We start from the raw sequence: 26,532 nt of genomic DNA on the forward strand, positions 1-26,532 counted from the left end.
AGGGATTTTTCTACCGTATAGGGAAGACGGTGATTATACCAACTGTGCTACCCAAGAAGACAATATCGAAGCCTTATTACTTTAGTCACAAGATCAAAAAGCAAAGAACAGTTTTTCGCTGCACCTTTTCTTGCAAAACCACATCCTTCCTAAAATGAAGTTTTCGAACGGATATCTTAAATTTTCCCTCTGATAAAACAGTGCATTTCGGTAGACGCCTTACTGAGTACTCTTAGTTAACGTTGATCATAGCTTGCCCATCACAGTAAATATTTCCCATGCAATCAAAGTGATTAAGATGCTTCCTAAACAAAGCTGCAAACAGTTCAATTCTGTAATCTTCTCTTTGTTTCTCGGAGCAAAAACTGCTACTACTCGGAAAAAGAGTAACTCAGAGAACAAATCTGTTTGCTAAAATCTCGAGGTTCTTTAATCTGCATCATTTAGATTTTTAATATATAGACGAAGAACTGGCAACCAATGCATTTAGGTCTCGAGTGATAATAGTGGTTATCATCTCTCGAGTTGCCGTAACTCAAAAGAGCAATATATTAGACAGAATAAGTTGCAACTCATTGAAATGTGTGGCAAAATTAAGCCATCTTCTTTCCAATGGTGTTAATATGCAAGATCCTTTGCTAAAGTATAATACTGTGAATTGAAATGACACAGAAGAAAATATAATACTTTTTTTTTTTTTTTTTTTTTTTTTTTTAACAAAACAGCACTGTGGTAACTGTTTACAATTTGTATAAAAAGAATTTTGTACTTTTTTTCACTTCCTACAGATGGAAGGAATGTGTCCAAAAATCGCTAAATTCTGTGAATACAGTACTAATTTATCATCACCTGATTTATAGGTTATTGAATATAGTACTGCAGTATTAGGCAATATGATTTTATTTTCAACTCACGTTTAATATGAATTTTTAGTATAACACATGAAAATTCATGGTCCCCAGTCAGGATATGTAATGGGGTTTTACTATATTATCAATTATTATCAGTTGACATTGGTGAAGCGTTGGTTTGCAGTGCAGTGCAGTATTGAGGAAACTCATATGAAAGATCAATTCTAAAAAAATACGTACGTTTGTATTGTATATTAATGAATGAAAACCAACTTGGAATCAAAATTCAAGATTTTGATTCATTAATATATCGTATATATATTTTTATACCAACGTCTCACCAAAGAATCGTTAAAAATGAGCAAATTCTGATTTAAGTCCGTCAGTATATTTGTGATATGATTGAAAATGTACTGACAAATATACTGACAGTATATTTGTGATATGATTGAAAATATTCTCTGAAATTGGAATATATCGAAAGTTTGCATGAGCGTCAATTTTTAAATTTATAAAGGGAGTCACCGTACTCGCAAGATTTCAAGAACACTGATGTACTCGAACATAGACTTTTTTTCTTTCACTGTTTTTTCTTTCTTCCCCATACGGGGTAGAATAACCACCCTTTTAAATGACATCAGCTGTTTTAAATTACGTTACATGCTTTGCATATAGTCTCCCCATAGAGTTAATAGGGTTGCTCATTTTAACAACAGCTGTTTTAACTGCTTTATCTCACAGCTAGTGATTTGACCTTTTGTCACTAACATACATATGTCACGGGACACTATCATTCCTCTCGACATAGTTCAGCTCAATTGATTTCCGCTGGATAGGAAGTCGTGGGATATTAAATAGAGAAGTCGGGAAGCAGAAGTTAACGATAGCTGTACAGGCACAATTGGGATCATCATGTCTACCTTTAGTGTGCAGAACGGTGTTACTTTGGAAGTTAAAGACCGAGCACATAAACTCTGTCGCCAGTATCTTAGTGGAGCCTGGGCTAAAGTGCAAAGTTCCGAGATAAAGCTAGAAAAGGTCAGGTAGGTTCCATTTATATATAAGCGAAAATTGAGTGACCGGGGTTCAAGCCCATGACTACTAAATACGGTGCTGTTTCTTGTGTTTTTTCGATCTTGTGAACGCCTTTGACAGTGTGGTTGTCCCAGAGTATAAACAGAAATTTTATAATCAGCTGCTGCCGTTTTTTGCACTCTTCATTTATATCTGATCTCCCACTATCTTTAATTATTTAAATTTAATTTTTTAGATGAGCGAGAGTTCATTTAAAAGTACCCAATGAATTATTAACATCTTAATAAATATTAGCACTCATATCTATTGTTTTTTTTTTTGAACGAGGTCCCCTTAAAAAAATATATTATTATTTCAAAATGAAGATAAAAATGTAAACTTTTTGATCTGAGCCATAATTTAAGACGTGGAGATTCCTCTTTGAAGCACCCCACCTGCAAAACAAAAAAAAGTTAAATATAATTTCTGTGCATCAAATAACGGCGAAACTACCATATTACTAGCTGTACTAACTCAGACGGCACAAAGAATCAAGGGGATTCTAGTGGCTAATATATACGGTATTTAATGAGCACAAGGAAGGGGGTTTCATTCGCCACTCTAGAGGTGGGGGAGACAGAATTTGTAAAACTTTAGATACGAGGTGCTGCGATATTGATCCGAAATCCCACTTGCTATATGGTTTTAACCCAACACTTACCGACGAATCATGAAGGAAACCTAACATAAGTCTGTAAATAACCATTTTTGATTATTTTACTCATATCCAATTACATTCTGTTTATGCTTATATGCACTAGATTAGGTTTGTGTGTATTAAGCGCCAAAGCAACTAAGGTGTCATTATGTTGTGTCTGTAATTACGTGTGTTCTTTGGTCGGTGTTCACTTTGCTGGATGAAAAACTCCACTTTCGAGAGAAAAAAACATGAAACTCTCGCCTGATGTCGACTAACTTAGCCACGCTGGGAAAGAAGCCGATAAAAATTACTCAGTCATTCAGTCCCTCAATACAGACACCGAGAAGTGTATTCAGTGAAGGGAATAATATGTGAATTATTGTTGCCTAGTTCATCAGTTATATATCTTTTTTCTTTTTCGATAATTTAAAGGAAAGCGTATACAATCAGTAAGAAGCCTTACACGGGAGAAAAGGACCCAGGAAAAACATTAAAGTTGAAGTGGTGAACATAATAAATAATGAGGTAATAGGCACTATTTTTGTTTAAAGTAGGCTTCTCCTGTTTGCAGATAATAAAGCATTCAAAACCTACGTTGGTACTATACTATTATGGTTATTTCCGAATTGGAAATATGTACATAATGTGGTTAAACGTTTCGTGGTATTTTCTTACCTCTTCTTCAGTGACAGTCACGTAATGCAATATCACGTAACAAAAGATCATTTCGCCCACAAGAACTTGTTATGTACATATTTCCATTATGACTTTATGTTCATATTTCCAAATCGGAAATAAACATAATACTAACATAGGTTTTGAGTGCTTTATTATCTTCAAACAACACAGTTTGTCTACGGATCGTGCCGCTCAAGGAATACCTTAGGCATCACTCGTTGTACGCCCTCGTGGGTAGCTCAGTTAGTAGAATCGCCGTCCTCCCAAACTGGGTGGAAAAGATCTGAGTTCCGTCGATGACGTGAGAAATAATTATGGGCCTTTTTTCACAACGTGGCTGAGTTATTCGGTTTTAGGAGAGGGATGCACGTTTTTCCCTCCCAGAAACTGGAGTTTTTCGTCAGTAAACAGAAAATCGACCACAGAACACACGCAATTACAGACAATATACACGAAGCAATATAGCCTTAGTCTCTGATGCTCTTAAAACCCTACAACAACAACAGCTTGTTGTACTTATGCAATATCTCTGGAGCTGGTCAAGCGAATATTCCAATGACTGATGTGCTGCTTGCAGCCAGCATGTTGTCATATTTGCACAAAAGATTCTGTATAATTAAGATGATTAAAAAAAAAATCATCTTAATTATACAGAATGTGTGAAGGTATTAGACAGAAACGGATTTATGCACAAGCGCATGAGCCGCTATGTCCATCCGTCAAAGTACTCCCAGGAAATGGTTGTAAAGGTCCTCTTCCCTTACGTAGAAGGATGCCTGTAGGGGGTTATCAATTTATTTTGCATCTTGGTCACCTTACAGTCGCTGACAGGAGCATTTCTTAAAATAAGATTTTAATAGACGTTGTTTTTCATCGTGTTAAAATAAAGCGGACAGCAAGCGCCATTGTTTTAATTTAAACCTTTTTCTCCTTTTTTGTTAAGATATGTAACGTCATAATTTTTTTTTTATTATTAGTGGAGGTCTCATGAATTTTCTCTTTCGATGCTCTCTTCCGGAGTTACAGCCATCTTTAAGCGACGAACCCAGAGAGGTCCTACTTAGATTCTATGGTGTAGAAGAAGTTTATGCTAAAAACCGCTTAGAAGAAACAGTAGTGTTCACACTTCTATCAGAACGTAAACTTGGGCCTAAATTGTATGGAGTGTTTACTGATGGCAGACTAGAGGAATATATTCCTGTAAGTTTATATTTATTATTTTTTTTATTTTCATCATTGTATGAAAAATTTATATTAATGTACTATTTACAAAGTTAAGTCTACTGTGGAAGGCTAAAGGAATTCTTGCGAACTGAAAGAAGTACTGCTTGAGAGATGTTAACCGCTACCAGCGTCGAGCAAAATATTAAAAAATCGACTGCAAAATTTCAGCACTGCTTGTTGTTGCTATAATTCCTTTAACGGGGTACAATAGTGTTTAATTTTGTAAATCATTATTTGATTATATTGTATTGCTGACACTCTTCTTTTGGTAAGAGATATTCAATCATAAGTCACTAAAATTACAAAATGTTAGGACATCCTTTGATTATGGATTCAGCAGAGAGCCAACACGATAAACTGTCCACCAATTTTTGATAAGTTTCGATGGAAGTACTTTGCCATTTTTCATGCAGGAAATCTTTTAATGCAGCTTGTGAAGTCAGTCTCAATTACTGAGCACATGTTTCATTAACTTATCTCATGAATACTCAGGGAGGCTAAGATCGAAACTCTGAGCCTTTTGTTCCTAAGATAGCGCATTGCTCTCTCTTCAAACCAGGTCATCATTTCACTCAATGTGTCCTGCGACTATATCATAAGGAGGATTGCCCTGCTGAAACTTGTATTGCCATTCACATCATAAAATTCCCTCATATATGAAGTGCAACGAGATTTAGAAGGCGCCTGTTGGAAGGGAGTGGTTCTAGGGTTCAAATCTAAATCTTATGTCGACCAGTAGTAGAAAGATTTGATGACTCCAATTAATAGTTAAAATAACTCTTCTTGACAGCTCAAATCCCTCCTTTCTTAAATTTCTGCATATGGCTCTTGTCTAGAATATCGTAGTAGGACAATCCATTCATTGTACCTTCTACAAAAATCATTGGTCCAACGATTTTTGGTTTTTCTCAGATTGACCAAGCGTGATTCATCACTCCACAGAATACTTAACTATTATAATATAAATTTTGGCTTCCATATGGTAATTAGGCTTCAAATCTCTCTTGTACCCTCTTGAACAATTTGAGTGATTTTAATGTAGCTATACTTGCTATGTTGTTTAGTAATATGTTTGCCTAATTTAAGACTTCTCTTTGTTATAATATGGGGTCGGCTGCTTTGCGATTCAACTTTCCCATTACCTTTCGTATTCCACTTCCCTGTGATTGCCCTCTTGGGTAGACACAGATAGCATTATCACCATTCTCCCACACCGGGTGAAAAGACCTGAGTCTGAATCTCGTCAATGACGCTAGGAATTTTTAATAACCTTTTTCCCAATGTGGCTAAGTTAGTCAGTCTCAGGCGAGGGTAGCATGTTTTTTTCCCCGGAGAGTCGGATTTTTCGTCCAGAAAACAGTAAACCGAAATGCACCCTGACAAGCAATTTACAGATATATTATACACCGCGCAATATGGCCTAAGTTGCTGATGAGCCTAAAACCGAATAACAACAACCTCATGATCTTTCATACAATGGGAAGAGGCTTGAATCAGCAGTATAGAGACTTCTTCCCTTTCCTACGCTTACGGATTAACTTAGCCGTCTAAATCCACCGCTTCTTATAACATTTTGATAAGACCTCATATATCAATATCCTTACTTGTGATGGCCATGCTATAGAATGTGTAATTTAACCGATTGTTATTATAGAATTTTTTCAGCCATCAGGGACAATATTCATCATCATCATCAACCATTTTCAATCCACTGCAGGATGAAGGCTGCTCCAGCAACTTTCCAGTTCCTTCTGTTTTGTGCAACAGCCATTCATTTACTACACACGAACTCGTGAATTTCATCTATCCATCTCCGTTGTTGTTGTCTTCCGGGTTTTCTTTTAGCTCCTCTTGGATACCATTCTATTATTTTCTTAGTCCATCTGTCATCGTGCCTTCGTGCTATGTACCCAGCCCAAGACCATCTCAGTTCTTTAGTTTTGATAAGAATGTCCTCTATTTGTGTTTGCTGTCTAATCCATGTGTTTCTCTTCTTATCTAACAGTCTGATTTTTAATATAATTCGCTCTATTCTTCGCTGTGTGGTTTTCAGCTTATCTTCCATTCTTTTGGTGAGTGCCCAAGTTTCACTTCCATAAGTCATGGTAGGAAGTATACATTGGTTCATTATTTTACGTTTCAGACAAATTGGGATATTGCTCCTCAGTATGTAACTATATTTCCTGAATGCTATCCATCCGAAATTTATCTTCTCTTGACTTCCACCCATTTATCATTATTGCAGCTAATGACTGCGAATGTCAGGGACAGTATTATTAGCTTGCAAAATATACTTTTGTCAGTTGCACTAGATTATTAGTCGCGGCAGAAGAAGTATGATTACTTTCAAATAGTGACTGTTATTACAGGATATTCAGGTTAAGCTTAAATATTATGATTTGAAATTGTGGCTTTGAATATGGTTAAAACAGTTCTAGCTGTGGCCGTCTGAAGTGGACCAGAGATTCTCGCAATCTTGTGAAGACCCGTTACTTTTCTTTTTTTTTTTTTTTTTTTTTTTTGTTAACTCGATACTTGTCCTCCTAGAGCTGCTCATACACTGTGCTGCCACTCTATTAGGTACTTCTGCCTAGTAGCGTGTTGAGCCTCCTTTAGCCTTCAAAACAGTCCGAATTCGTCTAGGCATGGATTGAACAAGATGCTAAAAACGTTGTGCAGGAATGGAGTACCATGCACACACGAATGTGTCACACAGTTCCTTGAGATTCGACGGAGATGTAGGCCTGTAGCGAACAGCCCTTTCCAGCTTATCCTAAAGATGTTCAATAGGATTGATATACGGGGACTGAGCGGGCCACTGCAGCAAAGAAAAGTCATTGTCATGTTCCTGGAACCATTCCACAGTGATTCAGGCTTTTTCGCATTATCCTGCTGGAAGTAACCATCTGACTGAGGATAAACTGTCAACATGAACGGATGCACTTGGTCAGCAAAGATGTTTAAGTACAATGTGGCATTCAGACGTGAATCTATTGGTATCAATGGACCCAACATAACACTGCTCATACCACCTCGCACAGTAGTCGTCAGACATGACAGGTCCATGGATTCATGTTGTTTTCGCTAAATTCTCAGCCTTCCATCAACATGATGACCATTAAATTCGACTCGTCAGACCAAGCAACTGTTTTCCAATCCTCGATAGTCCAGTGCTGGTGTTGCTGTGCCCACAGGAGGCGTGCTCTCTCTTGTTCTTCATTGATAACAAAGGTTCGCGATGTGGACGTCAGCTGTTGTAGCCCATTCGCGACAAAGTGCGACTAGTGGTCCGTTGCGATATTTTGTTCTGCGCACCAAGGTTGTATTCTGACGGGAGGTGCGACATTGTGGCCTGTCTGTTTGCTTGCACAATTCTAGCCATCCTCCTCTGACCTCTCTCATCAACAAGCGATTTTCTTCCACAGGAGTACCGTTGAGAGGATGTTTTCTGTTCGTTGCACTATTCTCGATACACCCTTGAAACTGTGGTGCATGAAAAGTTCAGGAGGACTGCCGTTTCAGAAATGCTTTGTCCAGCTCGTCTTGCACCTACTACCATGCCACATTCGAAGTCTGTTAGATCACTCCCTTCCCCATTCTTGTTACGGTTTGTATGCTTAATTGATACTAGAAAGGTTGTTCTGCTGCATTTATATCCATAACTGTGGTCATGTAACTTGCAGCATTGTGGGACAAACCATTTATGTGCACAGCAGGAGTGTGCCTAATAAAGTGGCAGCACAGTGTATATCTTAAGATCACTTCAGCTGGATAAGATACTGAAAACTTGCATATACTATGCACAGGTTATCAATATCCTTAAATTATAAGACTGGTGTTTTCAGAGAAAGTTACCCAAAATAAGTAAAGTTCACTAATCATCTTGAGATGATCCCCAAATTTATTCCAAATATAGTTACATGTTGAGTTAATCAGCAATCATGAAGAGGATACTTGAAACTGCAGGTGGCACTCACATTTTGAATGATAAGTATCCAAAAAACCGCCAAGTAAACTCAGACATGAGTTATTGCACGACATGCCTATAATTTATATATATTCTGTGGTTTTCTTTTTATTTGTATTTTTTTTTTTTTTTTTTTTTTGCATTTAAGAACGAAAACCCACAGTTTCTCAGATTTAAAAATTAAAATATACCTGGGCACAATTTCGTATAACGGTTTTTTTTCAGGTGAGGACTGCTAATATTTTTTTAATATTCCCTGAATACTAAAATAAATGTGAATGGAGCAAGAGATCCAAATTATAGTACAGTCAAACTGTATTTCCACATGGCGCTTTTGTCATGAAAAAATATGAATGGTAGGTCGAGTTGAAATAGGAATCTATATTTTCAAAGAATACAACATTTCAACATTTCATGACATTCTTCATTACAGAAACTATTCTGTTCCTTCCACGTTAGTCCATCCAGAGAAAAACATTTATCACATTCCTGCTTTAATGACAATGCACGTCCATTGAACACCTAAAATAAAGACATTCATTTAGTGGAAGCTCCTCGTGGTTAGCACAGTTGGTAGTATCACCGTCCTCCCCACACCAGGTATAAAATACCTGATTTCGAATCCCTTCGATGACGTGAGGAATTTTTATGATATTTTTTTCACAACGTGGCTGAGGTATTCGGTCTCAGAGAGAGAACAGCATTGTTTTTTTCTCCCGGAAACTTGGGATTTTCGTCCAACAAACATAAAATCGACCTCAGAACACACGCAGTTTACAGGCAATATACACGGAGCAACATGGCTTTAGTCGCCGATTCTCAAAAACCCAACATCAGGTCGGGAGTGGAAGACCCTTTTTTTCACTCTTCAAATTCTTACGTTGTAGTGTATTATAAACTGGCATTCCTTTTGTTTTTATTGTTTTTTTACTAAAATTATATCAAAAACAATAGCAGATTTCAAAAAGTCGACTTTATTTCATTTTTCTAGTCTAGGCAAGTTACAAATGAAGACTTTAAAGACCATAAAATCTTCAGCATGGTAGCAAAGAAAATGGCTAAGTTCCATTCACTGGAAGTTCCCACATGTAAAGAGCCTTCCTGGCTAATTGACACATTGACAAGGTTCGGAAATAATTCATGACAATTAGCATGCCATATATATAGATAAAATGGATAATTCTTTTCATATAATGTTTCAGTGATTCGTTAACAGTAAAAACAGAGCCATAATTTAAAGGTGAAAAGTACAAACTAAAATAAGCAAAAAAGTCCCAGTGAACATCCCGCCGTAAATGAACCGTTTTCGAGATAATGCACATTTTCTGTAAAGATCCGCCATTGACTATGGGAGCACTAGTTTAGCCAAAAGTTGTGAATCCTTTGCTAAGGGTGGTTTTGTTAAACATAAGATAATACATTTTTAATTATTAGTTTCAACACCACAGGATTTTAAAGATGTTACATGTTACAGGATGTTCTTTCTAACACCCTTTCCTCAACATCAGCTGTTATGCTTCTGGACTCACCTGCTCGTACTCCATGTGCGAAGCACCTATGTTCTCTAAGGCGTTGATGTACCTTGATGAATGTGCACCTGTTGGGCTGCCTTTTGCAGGGAAATGCTTCTTGTTACAAAATGTGCAACCTCGAGTGCACTGCCGTTGGCTTTACCAAACATGAAGTGCATGTCCGCATACTCTTCGTTGCTGTAACCTCTTTCCATGTTGACTATCCTTTGACGAGTACCAGTATACCTGAGATGGCAGAGAGGGAAACGGAGAGCATAAACAAACAAGTCAGTGGTGGATCTCAACTCTGTACACTTCATCTTGTCAGTGGTGGATCCCAACTAGAAATGTGCAATATCTGGAAAACGTTTCACTTAAGGACTCATATTTACTAGGTTTTTTTTGCATATTGTAGTCTGTACAGTTCACCTTTAAATTATTGACAATCACTTTTGAAACACCCTGTATATAACCTTTAAATGCAACCTTTAACATTTATATATAAACCTTTAACTTTTATATATAAAGGTTACATAATTAAAATAACCATTAATTATCTGTAAAAAATAGGCTTCATTTTGGAAATAACATTTGGAGCATTATTTAATAAAGTTAAATATGTTTAAAATTTAAAATTCAGTTTAATCGGGACAAACGGAAAAACAATTATGTTGAAGAAAAGTGAAAACAAAAAATTAAAACAAATTAATACAGAAGCTCTCAAGTCGAGGAGACTCTTCATCAGCTGAAATACGTTACTACGAAAACAAAGCATGCCTGATCGTGTTCATGTGAAGTGTGGCACAAGTGCAGGCAACAATTACTGGTTGAAGCTAGATGGTTGTAACTGTCACTGCAAAGCGCGTACATGGGGTGCGCGCCAACGTTCATCACACTGGAGGATAATTGCCTCCATAATAGGATGAATACGTGTTCCTTTATTTCGATTTAAAGCACTATGTTGTCAACACGATATATGGAGTGATTCTAGCCACAACTGTTGGTGGTAATTTCTCGAGTTCATAAAATGAGATCACTGGTCATATTCACTTTGGTGAATATGACTACAGTGGTCTCAGACAGTTTTTTAATCTTAAATATGTTATTTATTCGGTGAAAAATATATCGATGTAAGTGGTTTAACTCCTAGATTAATACATTAAGAGTCATGCAGTAAGAATCTGCAGGTTAAAGACCCACTGGGCCTCAGGTTACGTAAATGTAGGCTTTAGCCCTAAACTATACCGTAATCTAAATTACTACACACCATCAGGCATCGCTCATATTGTGGATTTATACTTCTCAACTGGGTTGTCCCCATTGCAACACCAGGGTACCTGTCCACCCACTGATGAGAAGCCAACAAGCTCTGAAACGGTGCCGTATGGGTGATGGTATCCGCTGAGAATAAGTAACACTAGTCTTCTCCTATGGTGAAGTGTTACTTATTCGAGGTAGGGCAATATCATGGCAACTCATTTTGAAGGTATTCACAATATGGGATTTGATACTAGAGAGCTTTTAAGTGCTCGATATTTCCTATATTCTATTATATTATGAATCAACAGGGCTTACCTTTATTTTTGATATAGGAAGCTTCTTTTCCAACTCTCCTTGTCCAACTCGCTAATAATTCATGGGGAAGGCGATATCAATTTTGCAAAACATTGTCATAAAGTTAGATTTTGGAGGTCTAAACTGGCTAATAATTAAGGATCGATATTTTTCTTTTTGGTGCTGTGGCAGGAATTTTGAGTTAAATTTAGGGGTCTAATAATTGGATATGGGGTGGGGGGTGGGGGTTATTCTCTACATTCCTTAAGTCGGACTAGAACTTTTCGGGGTGTCATGTTCACGGGAAGAGAGCTACTCACAATTAATCCGAAACTTTTGTCTTATGTTGTAGTGTTTGTTCTTCACGCAAGCGTATAAGTGACCAATCGTCGGACAATAGGAATGGCCTACGGATATTGATTGAAGTGGCATGTAGTTTCATCTCTAAGGTTTCTGCAATAACTAGTTTGTAGTAGTTGTGTTGAATATTTATAATTTTAGTTTCATTAAAGCCGAATGTATGTCGTTCATTTATGGCGTGGAACGAAAGTTCCAATGCATTTGAACGACCCGCCCGCACTGAAGCTTCGTGTTGTTTTGCTCGAAGCTGTGCCACTCCCATGGTGGATCCTACGTAGACAGCGTCACAATTTTTGCATGGCATACTGTATACTAGGTCATGCTGTGATTGGAATGTGGTATTTGAAGGTCGATTTCTGAAGAATGTGTATAATTTGTTCATGGGTTTTGCTATGATTTTCATGTCGGTTCCCTTGCATATTTGGTTAAGTTTATTGTACCAGTGCTCGATATATGGAATGGTGATGAAATATATTTTGGTCTTGTCGGATTTTTTTGCAATGTTTGTTGCGAGGTGGTTGTTATTTATTTTATCACAGGCTATTGTTTTGACTTTGTTTATATAGGTTAGTGGGTAACCCCTATTTGAGAATCTTCTAGTTAGTTCATTTATTTCAGTGGTTAGAGAAATCTGGGTGGAAGAATATTTAAAGGCATTTAGAAATTGGTTCAGCATGACCGATTTTTTGTATGGTTGGGGATGGTAACTGTGGAAGTGCAGAAGCATCCCTTTATTAGTGGGTTTTCTATACAGGGTGTTTCAGTTAAACGTTTCAGAACTTCTAAGAGGGGTAGGGTACATCCTGACAACTCGAAATCATATAGCAATGTGGGGTCGGAAATGCTTTCCTGAAGCGGTGTTGTACACAAAAGCACCATAAAGAAAAGAGACCGTAAGTGAGAAATCGTTTTAATAATACATGAAAAGAAGCAAAAGGTACATGGATTAAAGTAAGTGTTCGAAGTTTCTTCCACGGGCTACAATGCACGCCTCACATCTCCGACGCATGGACATCCGAACATTCTGGAATACTCCAGGCGAATTTCGAATTTCTTCGGCAGCTACAGCGATTCTTGCAACCAGCTCCTCAGCATTGTCAACAGGGGTGTCATAAACTAGCGATTTCATATGACCCCAGAAATAAAAATCAAGACATGATAGGTCGGGTGACCGAGCAGGCCAACGCACGGGACCACCACGTCCGATTCACTGTTGACCAAATGTGACATCCAGGTAGTTACGAACATCTCCGCTATAATGGGCAGGGGCTCCATCGTGTTGGAACCACATTGTCTGTTGCGTCCATGCAGAAATCTGTTCATCTCTCAAAAGTTGTGGCAATACTTGCTGCAGAAAGATCAAGTAGATAGGTCCGGTTAGACGACACGGTAACAGGTAAGGTCCGATGAGGTGATCTCCCATAATACCGGCCCATACATTGACCGAAAATCGAATCTGTGCTGCACGACGTCGTATTGCATGCGGGTTCTCGACTGCCCAGATATGGTTGTTATGCGTGTTGAAAATTTCTTCCCTTGTGAAGGATGCCTCATCGGAAAACAACACTTCAGCAGGAAAAAGGGGATTTGTAGCACATTTTCCAAGGTACCACTGTGCGAAAGCAATACGAGGTGCATAATCCTCCGGTTGCTGTGTCTGGACACGCTGCACGTGAAACGGATGCATGTCTTGTTCTCGGAGAATCCTCCAGACGCTGCAATGGGAAACCCCGACTGCGTTTGCTAGACTTCGTGTACTCGTTCTTGGATTCCCCTGTACATGCTGCAGCACATTCTGTTCGACGGCTGGAGTCCGTGCTGTTCTTACCCTGTCCCTGTCAGCTCTTTCAAATGAACCTCTCTCAGCTAACCTCTGGTGCAGTCTTGCAAAGAAATTATGACTGGGAATACGCCTCGTCGGATATCGTTCCGCGTACAAACGCTGTGCGGCTGGCCCACTACAATTTGCAGCCCCGTACGCCAAATGCATATCGGCTAACTCTGCGTTCGTGTAATCATCCATCCTACTAACTTGGCGTTCTTGTTCAAGAAATTCGAAATTCGCCTGGAGTATTCCAGAATGTTCGGATGTCCATGCGTCGGAGATGTGAGGAGTGCATTGTAGCCCGTGGAAGAAACTTCGAACACTTACTTTGATCCATGTACCTTTTGCTTCTTTTCATGTATTATTAAAACGATTTCTCACTTACGGTCTCTTTTCTTTATGGTGCTTCTGTGTACAACACCGCTTCAGGAAAGCATTTCCGACCCCACATTGCTATATGATTTCGAGTTGTCAGGATGTACCCTACCCCTCTTAGAAGTTCTGAAACGTTTAACTGAAACACCCTGTATATGCTGAAATTTAGTTTTTGGTCTAATCTGTGTATGGTAAAATTAAGGAAATTTATGGAGTGGGATTCTGCTTCAGTTTCTAATTCAAATTTTAGTCTCTGATGGTTGTTATTAAAAACCTGTAGAATATTGTTTATGGTCAAGTGATCTGCGATGATTAGGATGTCATCCAGATATCTTCCGTAACATGTGATATCTCCCTAGTGAACATGACACCCCGAAAAGTTCTAGTCCTACTTAAGGAATGTAGAGAATAACCCCCACCCCCCACCCCATATCCAATTATTAGACCCCTAAATTTAACTCAAAATTCCTGCCACAGCACCAAAAAGAAAAAAATCGATTCTTAATTATTAGCCAGTTTAGACCTCCAAAATCTAACTTTATGACAATGTCTTGCAAAATTGATATCGCCTTCCCCATGAATTATTAGAGAGTTGGACAAGGAGAGTTGGAAAAGAAGCTTCCTATATCAAAAATAAAGATAAGCCCTGTTGATTCATAATACAATATGGGATATACTTAATGATGCCAATTTATAACTATTTATGTAGTTGGCTACATACAGAAATGATCCAAATGCACTAACTTGTACATTAGTTAAACTATTTACGTAACCTGAGGCTTTAGCCTTAAACTATACCGTAATTATAATAGTTCGTAACTAATAAATATTCAGCCTATTTAGGTTTACAATGTTTTTAGGTCTCTGTATTTATTTATTATAATAATATTCTACGTTCAAAACGAACAAAGGCGAAGAATTTGTCAATTACTTCTACAGTGACTGCAGCAGTTAAATCCTGTTAAATAAATATTTAACAAGATTTAACAGGATAAAATAAAAAATGTCTATTTTATTATTTTAATTCTTTAGTTTTAAAATTCAACAATATGTTTTTTTTATGATTTCACAAAAATGTTTGCCACGTGAGACTACGAGGTCCCCCCTTCAAGATTCCCGGGGGTGACTCGCTCAGTCCCCCTGTGCGCATTCCTATGGATATATCCCTTTTCTGATCTGTAATCACTGACTTGCTAGAATAGAACTAACTATCCAGTTTAGTGCAAGTCGCATTAAACTGACTGAGCGGGAGTGCAGTAGCACACGCTCTTTGAGTAGACCGGGGTTCAAGCCCCTGACTGCTGAATACGGTCGTTCTGCCAACCCGCACTGGACCAGCGTGGCAGATTATGGTCCATTTCCCTCAGCATGAATTGTTGATGAGGCTTCCACCCTGCAGTGGGTTGATAATGGCTGCACTTTACTTTACTTTTATCCTAGTTAGTTTAGTGCAAGTCGCACTAAACTGGATAGTTAGTTCTTGTACAATTTTCTGGTATAGCAATCCCAACATTGCTATACCAGAAAGTTGTCTGATATAGCAATGTTGGGCACCTGGCAACTCACCTCTGAGATGGCAGTAACCATCAAAGTGGTCACTATGTGATGATATCATCATTCTTCTCTTTCTTGGTGATGTCCTTCTACTTATGACTCTCTCTCTCTCTCTGGGTAACTCGGGAATTTTTTTTTTTTTTTTTTGGCTGGTGCAGCATAAGCCACAGGCTTCCTTGCACCATATAACTAATAATAATAATAATATATTTCAACTACTGTAATTAGCTGTTTGTTTGATTTGCGTTTTCTTGGTAAATTAGCAAATAAGGATATAATGCGCCAAACAAATACAATAGGCCCTCTTTATATCGAGGTTCGCTTTACACAGGTTTCTATAACGCTGTTCTTATATTTTAACCTGTACTGTATCTCACTAATAACGCTATCACAACTCACTATAGTGCTCTTTTACCAGCGTACAGATTGAATTTTTGAATTGAATTCTTTTACAGATTGAATTTTTGGCATGTTTAAAACGGAAACGTTTTATGGAATGTAGTCGATAGCATGAGAATGAATAGCAAAACAGCATTAAAACGCTTCTCAAGCCGACTTGAGAAATTTTCCCACGCTCAGTAAAATTTTCTCCCATGCTAATCTGTTGCAGTCCAATGGCTTTTACATTGTTCGGAGATCAAAATTTGAAAAACGATCAAGCTAAATAATGGCTGATAAGCAACAACGTCTAGACGCGGTACGAAGACTACAAAGGTAAAAAAAAGATTGAGTTTGAAAATTAAATAAGACGTTTTGAAGCGAATCGATTCCAGTCAACGACGAGTGGATGTATGCAATAATTTAAGACTGACAGTTTCAACTGTAAGAACAATCATAAAAAATAAAGAATTAATTTTACCATCGGGAAAGACAACTGCTCCACTACAGGAAAATAAAATTGACTAGGGCTAAGCCGGCTATCATGATTGAAATGGAGCGACTTCTAAATAATTTTATTGAAGATAATATACAACTTAGAATTCCCATAAGTTCCAGTTATTATTAAATAAAAAGCGATTAGCATATATGAAGATCTGAAAAAAAGTTAACCTCCAAAAAAATGTGTAAACATTTAACGCTAGTAAGAGCTGATTCGATAGATTTAAAAAGCGCTATAACATACACAACATAGCTATCCAGAGAGAAGCCTAAGTGCAGATCAAAATGGAGCCAAAACCTTCAAAAAAGAACTTGTTAGCATTAGCAGTGGCATATGATGCATGTACATCAGTCAATATATAAAAAAAAAAACCCTTCCCATTTCACCCATCCATTCGTTCCAAACGTTTCTCTACTTCTTCCTTGAAATTATTTAAGCTATCAATTTCCACAATGACAGATGGAAGTTTCTTCCGGCAATCAACTACCTGCTGGCTAAAGGAAAATTTCCACACATCTATTCTACCACTGTCTTTCCTCAATTTGAGTTTATGTCCCTCAGGTTGTTAATCTGAACAAGAGAAAGAATTTCATCAGCATTGAGTCTGCTGCTCAAACCATTCAATTCCTTATACATCTCAATCAGATCACCTCGCAGGTGCCTAGTCTCCAGATGCTGCAATTTGCAGACTTATGCCTTTCTTCGTAAGAGCACCTATTTGTTCCCCTCACCGGCCTTGTTGCCCTTCTCTGTACTCGTTCTAGCAACTCTACATTCGTCTTAAAATAAAGCCTCCAGACCTGTATGCAGTACTCAAGATGTGGCCTGACCATTGCCTTATACAAGGGGATAATCATCTCTTTATCCTTCCTAGCAAAATCCTGTATATCATTGACAAGACCCCATGAGCTGCTGTGGCCGCCTGTCTGCACTGTTCAGAAAGCCCAATTTTCATTCTCCACTGTCCTGATCCTGAGTGTAGTATCACACAGATGGTACATTTCTCTGTGGTTACTACTACCCATATGCAGTTCTTTGCATTTGTCAGTGTTAAATGTCAGTTTTCACTTCTCAGCCCATCTGCCAACTTTTCTAGATGCTGTTGCAGTAGCATACTGTCATTACTGTTATTAACAAACCTGCTAACCTTTGTATCATCAGCAAAATTCAATATTAAGCCTGATATAGCTTCATCAATATCACTGATATAGAAAACAATGAGCTGAACACCGAACCCTGGGGGACTCTACTAACATGAGCCCATGAAGAGCAGTATCCATTGATTACCACTCTCTCTCTCTTCTCCTACTCAACTATCCTTTTATCCATTGTTACAACTTGCCCTTAATGCCACACTGCTCCAATTTGCACAGTAGTCTTCCATGTGTAATAGTAGCAAAAGCTTTCCTGAAATCCAAGTATATGATATCAAAATAATTTTCTGCATCCAGTTCCTTTGTGATCAATCATAGTATCCAATCAGATTGGTCAGACAACATTTTACCTTAACAAATCCGTGCTGTGTCTGAATTATTACTGCGGTTTTGTCTAGATGATCCTGCAATGCTTCCTTTAGCAGTGACTTGGTTATTTTTTGCCGGAACAGAAGTTAAACTAACAGGTCTGTAATAATCATGTCACCTTTTGATCTCTCCTTGTGAATTGGAGGTACATTTGCAGGAATTATTGATGAGGGATGTTACACTGCTCAACACCTCTTAAGGTGGTAGATGACTTTCATCTACCACCTATTGCTTATTGGAGGCTTGAAGTGGTGAAACCCATGTTTAGTCTCTAGAGCAAAGTTTCCGCCATCCCACTCCTGCCATACTTCTCCTTCAACCCATGCACGGTACTAAGTACTATAGATTTTGATACCTTTCGTGTTTGGGGTTTTCATAAAAAAAAAACAAAAAAAAAACGAGTTTTGAACATAAATGAAACAAGACTTTTTTGGAAACGAATGCCTAAAAGAAGTTTCTTGTCGAAAGAAAAAAAAACATGCAGAATCGGTTAACTTTATTGTTGGGTGGTAATGCTGCGGCGGATTATAAATTAAAACTCCTTAGTTTACCATTCAGAAAATCCAAGGGCTATTAAGGTTTTCCTAAATCAAGCCTGCCTGTAATTTGGAAGGCTAATAAAAAATCTCGGGTAACCAGGCCTCTTTTTGATGATTGGTACTCTGAAAATAGACAATGTGCCAGAACATCCAAGCTAAGAGAGCTTAGAAGACTTGAACAATCATATAAAATTTTTTACACACCTCAAAACAATACATCTCCGATCCAACTGATGAACCAAGGTGTTATTGTCACATTTAAGGCTTATTAGCATTAGTAGAGGCATATGATGCAAGAAAGCAAACTTATGCAGCATCAGCCAAAAAAAAAAAAAACTTTCACTTCACCCCTCCGTTCGTTCGAAATACCTGTCCAGCTGAGCCTTAAATTTATTTAGGCTATCAACTTCCACAATAAGGGATGGAAGTCTCTTCCACCAACCAACTACCCGCTGGCTAAAGGCAAATTTCCGCACATCTATCCTACATCTGTCTTTCCTCAATTTGAATTTATGCCCTCTCAGGTGATTATTCTGAGCAAGAAGCAGAATCCCATCAGCATTGAGCATGCTCAAACCATTCAAGACTTTATACACCTCTATCAGATCACTTTGCCTGTGCCTAGTCTCCAGACACTGTAATTTGCAAAACTTAAGCCTTTCTTTGTAAGAGCAACCCTTTGTTCCATTCACTAATCTTTTTTGCCCTTCTCTGTACTCGTTCCAGCAGCTCTACATCCTTCTTGAAATGAGGCCTCCAGACCTGTATACAGTACTCAATGTGTGGCCTCACCATTGCCCCATACAAACAAGGGAATAATAACCTCCTTATCCCTGCTAGAAAAATTCCTGTATATCATTCATATGACACCATGAGCTACTCTTGCCGCCCGTCTGCACTCCTCAGAGAACTTCATATCTGCCTGCACAATAACCCACAGGTCCTTTTTATTCTTTACATCTGTCAATGTATTACCACAGAGTTGATACGTTGCTCTGCGTTTGCTGTTTCCCATATGTAGTACTTTACATTTGTCAATGTTAAACTTCATTTGCCATCTCTCAGCCCATCTGCTCAACCTTTCCAGATCCTGTTGCAGCAGCAGCAGCATAGCGTCAGTAGTGTCCTTAACAACCCTGCCACCTTTTTTATATCGTCTGCAAACTTGTACATTAACCTTGATATACCATCATCAATATCATTTATAAACACAGAACAGAATAATGGACCCAACACTGATCCCTGAGGGACTCCACTGATAACATTAGTCCACGATGAGCAGTGTCCATTGATTACCACTCTTTGTCTTCTCCCCCTCAACCATAGCAGCCCTTTATCCCTTTATCATTCAACCCCTTTATCCATAGCAGCAATTTGCCCCCAATGCCACACTGTTCCAATTTGTTCACCAGTCTTCCATGTGCAACAGTATCAAAAGCCTTTCTAAGATCCAAGTATATAATATCAAAGTTATTCCCTGCATCCAATTCTTTTGTGACTGCATCATAGTATCTAATCAAATTGGTCAGGTAAGACTTCTCCTTAACAAAACCATGCTGTGTCCGAGCTATAACTGAAGTCTTGTCTAGATGATCCTGCAGTGCTTCTTTAACCAGTGCCTCCATTAATTTTCCTGGATCAGAAATTAAACTCCCAGGTCTATAATTACTTGTGTCAGCCTTTGATCCTTCTTTGTGAATTGGGGTCACATTTGCTCATCTACAGTCTATGGGTACCTCCCTGAGTCCAAGGAAGCTCTCATAATTATGGCAAAGGGTTTGCTTACTTCCTTTGCTGCCTCCTTTAATATAACTGGATAGATCCCATCCAACCCAGGTGCCTCTGTTGTGTTTATCTTCAACAATTTCTCCTCCACTTTACTTTCAGTTATTACAAGATTATCCAGCTTACTGCCAGAGTTGAATACACTTCTGGCATTCCCCTCGCTGAATAACTCATAATGTGTGAATGTCGTTGCAAAATATTCATTTAATTTGTTAGCTACCTAAGCAGGATCATCAACAGTTGAAGTATCGATATCAAGTGGACCAATCTCTTGATCTGATTATCAGTAGTGATTCTTCATGCATTAAGAATCTGCAGATAAATTCTATACAGTGGGACCAACTGATGATGTTACCAACAGCAAACTCAAAATGGGAAGCATTCAAGGAACTAATCTTGGAGGCTACCAGGCTTTACATACCAACTAAGAAATATTGTTCAAGGTTTAGGCCTAAATGGTTGTCAGATGAACTAATGAGACATGTGGCAGAGAAGAAAAATGCATGGGATACATACAAATTAATGGGTGACATGGAAGCCTATGATAGATATAAGTTGGTCTGTAACCAAGTCACAAAGGAGATTAGGCAGGCAAAGGCAGACTACGAAAAATGCTTGGCAAAGGATGCAAAGAAAAACAGAAAAGAGTTCTTTACCTATTTAAACTCAAGAAGGAAAGGGATGAATCAGATTGGTCCACTGGATATTGATGATTCAACAGTTGAGGATCCTGCTCAGGTGGCTAACAATCTAAACGAGTATTTTGCATCTACATTCACACATGAGGAGTTATTCAGGAAGGAGAATGATGTAGGTAAAGTAAACATTGGCAGTGAGCTGGATGATTTTGTAATAACTGAGAGGAAAGTGGAGGAGAGATTGTTGAGGATAAACATAAAAAAGGCACCTGGGATGGATGGGATCTATCCAGTTATATTAAAGGAGGCAGCAAAGGAAGTAAGCAAACCCCTAGCCATAATTATGAGAGCTTCTTTGGACTCAGGGGAGGTACCCATAGACTGGAGATGTGCAAATGTAACCCCAATTCACAAAGGAGGATCAAAGGCTGACACAAGTAATTATAGACCTGTTAGTTTAACTTCTGTTCCAGGTAAATTAATGGAGGCACTGGTTAAAGAAGCACTGCAGGATCATCTGGACAAGAATTCAGTTATAGCTCAGACGCAGCATGGTTTTGTTAAGGGCAGGTCTTGCCTTACCAATTTGATTGGATACTATGATGTAGTCACAAAAGAACTGGATGCAGGGAATAACTTTGATATTATATATTTGGATCTTAGAAAGGCTTTTGATACTGTTGCTCATGGAAGACTGCTGCACAAATTGGAGCAGTGTGGCATTGGAGGCAAATTGCTGCTATGGATAAGGGGATGGTTGAGTGGCAGAAGACAGAGAGTGGTAATCAATGGACACTGCTCAATGTGGACTAATGTTATTAGTGGAGTTCCTCAGGGTTCAGTGTTGGGTCCGTTGTTGTTTTCGCTGTTTATGAATGATATTGATGACGGTATATCAAGTTTAATGTCCAAGTTGCAGATGACACAAAGGTTGGCAGGGTTGTTAAGGACACTACTGACTCTATGCTGCTGCAACAGGATCTGGAACGGTTGAATAGATGGGCTGAGAGGTGGCAAATGAAGTTTAACATTGACAAATGTAAAGTACTACATATGGGAAACAGTAACCCCAGAGCAACGTATCAACTCTGTTGTACTACACTGACAGTGGTGGAGAATGAAAAGGACCTGGGGGTAATTGTGCAGGCAGATATGAAGTTCTCTGAGCAGTGCAGACGAGCTGCAAGAGTAGCTCATGGTGTCTTGTCAATGATATACAGGAATTTTTCTAGCAGGGATAAGGAGGTGATTATTCCCTTGTATAAGGCAATGGTTAGGCCACATCTTGAGTACTGTATACAGCTCTGGAGGCCTCATTTCAAGAAGGATGTAGAGCTGCTGGAACGGGTACAGAGAAGGGCAACAAGATTAGTGAATGGAACAAAGGGTTGCTCTTACGAAGAAAGGCTTATGTTTTGCAAATTACAGAGTCTGGAGACTAGGCACCGGCGAGGTGATCTGATAGAGGTGTATAAGGCTTTGAATGGTTTGAGCATGCTCAATGCCAATGGGATTCTTCATCTTGCTCAGAATAATCAGCTCAGAGGGCATAAATTCAAATTGAGGAAGAACGGATGTCGGATAGATGTGCGGAAATTTGCCTTTGGCCAGCGGGTGGTTGTTTGGTGGAACCGAGTTCCATCACTTGTTGTTGAAGTTGATAGCCTAAACAAATTTAAAGCTCAACTGGACAGGTATTTCGAGCGAACGGAGGGGTGAAATGGGAGTGTTGTGTTTTTTTTTTTTTTTTTTTTTGGCTGATGCTGAATAAGATTGCTTTCTTGCATCATATGCCTCTACTAATGCTAATGCTAATGCTAATCTGATTCATCCCCTTACTTCTAGAGTTTACATAAGTAAAGAACTCTTTTCTGTTTTTCTTTGCATCCCTTGCCAAAGATTTCTCGTAATCTGCCTTCGTCTGCCTAATCTCCTTTGTAACTTGGTTGCAGATCAACTTATATCTACCATAGGCTTCTGTGTCAAGTGTTAATTCATATGTATCACAAGCATTTTTCTTCTCTGCCATATGTCTCATTAGTTTATCTGACATCCATTTAGGCCTAAACCTTGAACAATATTTCTTAGTTGGTATGCAAAGCCTAGTAGCTTCCAAGATAAGTTCTTTGAACGCTTTCCATTTTGAATTTGCTGTTGGTAACATCATCAGTTGGTCCCATTGTATAGAATTTAAATACTGTCTCAGACCATCGTAGTCGCCTTTACAAAAGCAATAACTCTTCCCTTTACCCCTGATGGTAGTTACCTCTTTGAGTAAATCCCACTTCAGCACACTGTGATGACTGCCACCTGGTGGTTCCTCTATCTGCAGATTCTTAATGCATGAAGAATCACTACTGATAATCAAATCAAGAGTATTATTCCTTCTTTTTGCCTCCTGAACATGCTGATGTAGAAAACAATCATCCAATAAATCCACAAAAGCCTTGCTAGTGTGTGAGTGACCAACCCACAAATTCCAGTCAATATCTGGGAAATTAAAATCCCCCATTATAAGACTCTCTGAGTTACTGGCCCACAGTTTCTTATTATACTCATCAGAGTCATTAGGCTTATAGCACACTGCTACTCTCAATTTTGATCTCCCAATGCTTATGTCACACCAAAGTTACTCGACACTGCACTGTCCAGCGATGTTGACTGGCTTCACTTCCTTGGATTTTATGCGTTTCTTAACTAATAGCATAACCCCGTCCTCCCTTCCTATCCTGTCTATCTTTTCTGTACACCCCAAATTCGAGTTCTGCATTCCTTATATCTGTGTGACCCCACATCTCTGATATCCCAACAATATCCGCCTTTGATGCTTTGAGCAATACCTCAAATTCATCGGATTTATTTACCAAACTCCTAGCATTGGAGTACACGGAAGTATACATGCACCTGTTCTTTTTCTTAGCTACCCTAACACAACCCATGTGTTTACTTGTACCGCATTGACTTCCAGCAGTCGTTGAAATATCCTGCATCTTGTTTTCCAGGCTTCTGCTCATTCCAATAGAAGCAGTGCAAGAATTACTTTCACCTCTCCCAGTGGCTACTGTTAATCTATTAGTCCTTGTAACCCCCCCCAAACTAGCAGTTTTCTGACCCACTTAACACTGCCTCGATAGCATCAGCAAATATTCTTTCACCCTTTCTATTTAAATGTATCCCATCCCTGTAAAATAAAAAAAGTCTCTCCTGTTAACAAGTACAGAGCAGGCTGAAAAAAATTCTACCCCTTGAGCCTTGCACAATCTTTCCAGGGCTGAATTGATCGACAAGGCTCTCATCATATACTCCCTCCTATTGTGTCTGGGCAGAATTGGAGACACTTTCAAATTTAACCGTAACTCGTGACTTTTTTTCAACATTGACCTCTACTTGTTAAGTAATTCTGCAGGTCTCCTACTCTTAATGTCATTAGTACCAATATGTATAACAGTATCACCTTTTGTGCCCATAAAAGATTTTATCTGCTCTACAATGTCATCGATTTTTTCCCCTAGCAGACATACCCTGGTCCTGTTCCACCTATCCTTTTTACAAAGCATGTTCTCCATTTCCCCTGACAATAGAGTCACCAACAACTACTAGTTCCTGTGGGAACTGCGCATTCTGCCTTGGGGGTTGCCGCTGTGTTGCGTGATGACAAGTGCAAGCTCTGGCGTTGATGTGGGCAGCTGAGAACTTGATGGGCCCTCACTTTAAATCCTTCGAGGTCATCCACCCTGGCCTTCAAACTCTCATATAGACCCATAACAACGCTGAGTTGTTGCCTGATTTCGTTACACTCCTTGCATCGCGCATACACAAAGACATCCCCCATGGCAAAATCATGTCCCGTACCCGATTGATCCACAAGCATCATACAAGCAGTGCATTTTAACAGGCTGTGATTTATAAGGCAACTGCCCCCCCCCCCCCCCCCCCCCCAGTTCTCCTCTGAGCCACAGCACTCCAATTAGCTTGAGCCTTTTGCTTTGCTGCTCTGGTCTGAGTCATGACTTCGATTTAATTTCAATAAAATTAAATGCTGTTGGTTTCAATAAAATTAAATGCAAAATTATAACCCTAAACTTGTATCCAAACACAGTTATAACGCTATATATATTTTTCAGTATCAAATATTATCTACGAGTTTGGTTTATATAACTTCCGTATCAAGTTATGTATTAATTAATTATGTTTCGTTTGTACTCTAAGTCGTATGTATTTAATTAAAAGTACAATTTAATTGACAACGAAGTTTAACAAAATAAGTAGATTTTGCTGATTAATTGACAATATTATATTATATACTAAACTATACACATGTATACTATACTAAAGCTATCTAGTTCGGAATATAATGTATCGTATAACAATGGCGCAAGTTACGAACTGTAAATCTACGGATAATTAAGTATTAATTAACTTCCAAATCTTGCTGTCTCAATTCAGAATAAACTAACGATCCTGACTAGGTCTATAAGCTACTTATAGTAAATAATTTGATGTATCAATTGGACAATAAAGCGGCTAAATATGGCTAAAAAATGGCTTACTACATAAGGAACACCTTTTTCCAAGCTATTAAAGCCATCAGCACTTGTGAAAATGTATCAGGCTTAGTGTTGCCAACTCTTAACCCACCGTAAAGATACACTATTAACACCTCACATTTTACTAAAGCACATTTCTAGGGGTTACTACCATAAAACAATAAAAACAATTTCCAGTTGCGTTTCTGCTAGTGGAATCTGTTATAAACTGGTAGTAAACTCGATCTAATTGCATTCGCGATAATACCGATAGCTGGAATTTTACGTTATTATGGTGAAATGTGTTTCCCCTTCACTGATATAAAAAAACATAAATACATTTTCAGAATCTCCTCTTCATTCCTATCGTGTTGCGTTCAGTTGGGGTGATTTTGCGTTCGACTGCCATTTCTTGTAAACACAAAGGCGAATAGTGTATAAGCAAATTCGGTTCGTGTTATATAAGATATCGTTCCCCTATTTATAAATCGTGTATGATCGAATTCGTGTAATGTAAACACGTGTTATACGAGGACTGACTGTAATTACATTTGCCCTTTTTGTTAGTCTTTACAATCTGGTACCCCTTCCGATTGATCGCTGTGAGTAGCAATGATTGACACACCTTGCATGCAATGGTTAGTCTTAGTTAGAGTGTTTATCACTCCCTTGCCTTTGTTTTAAAATTGGATACTCATTTTCCGATTTTAAAACAGCGGCAAAATGGGGATAACCACCCTAAGACTGACCATAGTGGGCTAGGCATATCATCACTATTACTGACAACAATCAATAGGAAGGGTTATTAGATTGTAAAGACTAACCAGCCTTTTTTCCAAACAGAAGAAGCTATTTAACCATCAGTTTATTTATTCAAATTGTATTAGTCTTTTTTGACTTCATTTTTAAATTATTCTAGAAATGCAATTTAATAGAATGTTCATTACTTGTTTGTTTGGGGATTTGTTATGTGTGTCGGCAACTATAGCCATAGTGCACCAGTTCATTACTCTGGCAGTTGTTACCAC

The 26,532-nt window shown here is 38.5% G+C and overlaps 1 protein-coding gene across 1 annotated transcript in view; it reads left to right on the forward strand.

Annotated features, from left to right (window-relative positions):
• Positions 1 to 1,743: 1,743 nt before the first annotated feature.
• The window catches only part of LOC150077536 (choline/ethanolamine kinase-like), a 106,063-nt gene continuing 81,274 nt past the window's right edge, over positions 1,744 to 26,532 (forward strand). The window contains exons 1-3 of the mRNA XM_090386510.1: positions 1,744 to 1,894; positions 4,221 to 4,443; positions 9,426 to 9,559. Of these exons, the coding sequence (XP_090242636.1) occupies positions 1,764 to 1,894; positions 4,221 to 4,443; positions 9,426 to 9,559 (488 nt within the window). The 5' untranslated portion in view covers positions 1,744 to 1,763. The remainder of the gene's footprint in view (positions 1,895 to 4,220; positions 4,444 to 9,425; positions 9,560 to 26,532) is intronic.

Source organism: Mastigoproctus giganteus, chromosome 12, assembly GCF_048544385.1.
Source record: "Mastigoproctus giganteus isolate SK-2022 chromosome 12, ASM4854438v1, whole genome shotgun sequence".
Lineage (NCBI taxonomy): Eukaryota > Metazoa > Arthropoda > Arachnida > Uropygi > Thelyphonidae > Mastigoproctus > Mastigoproctus giganteus.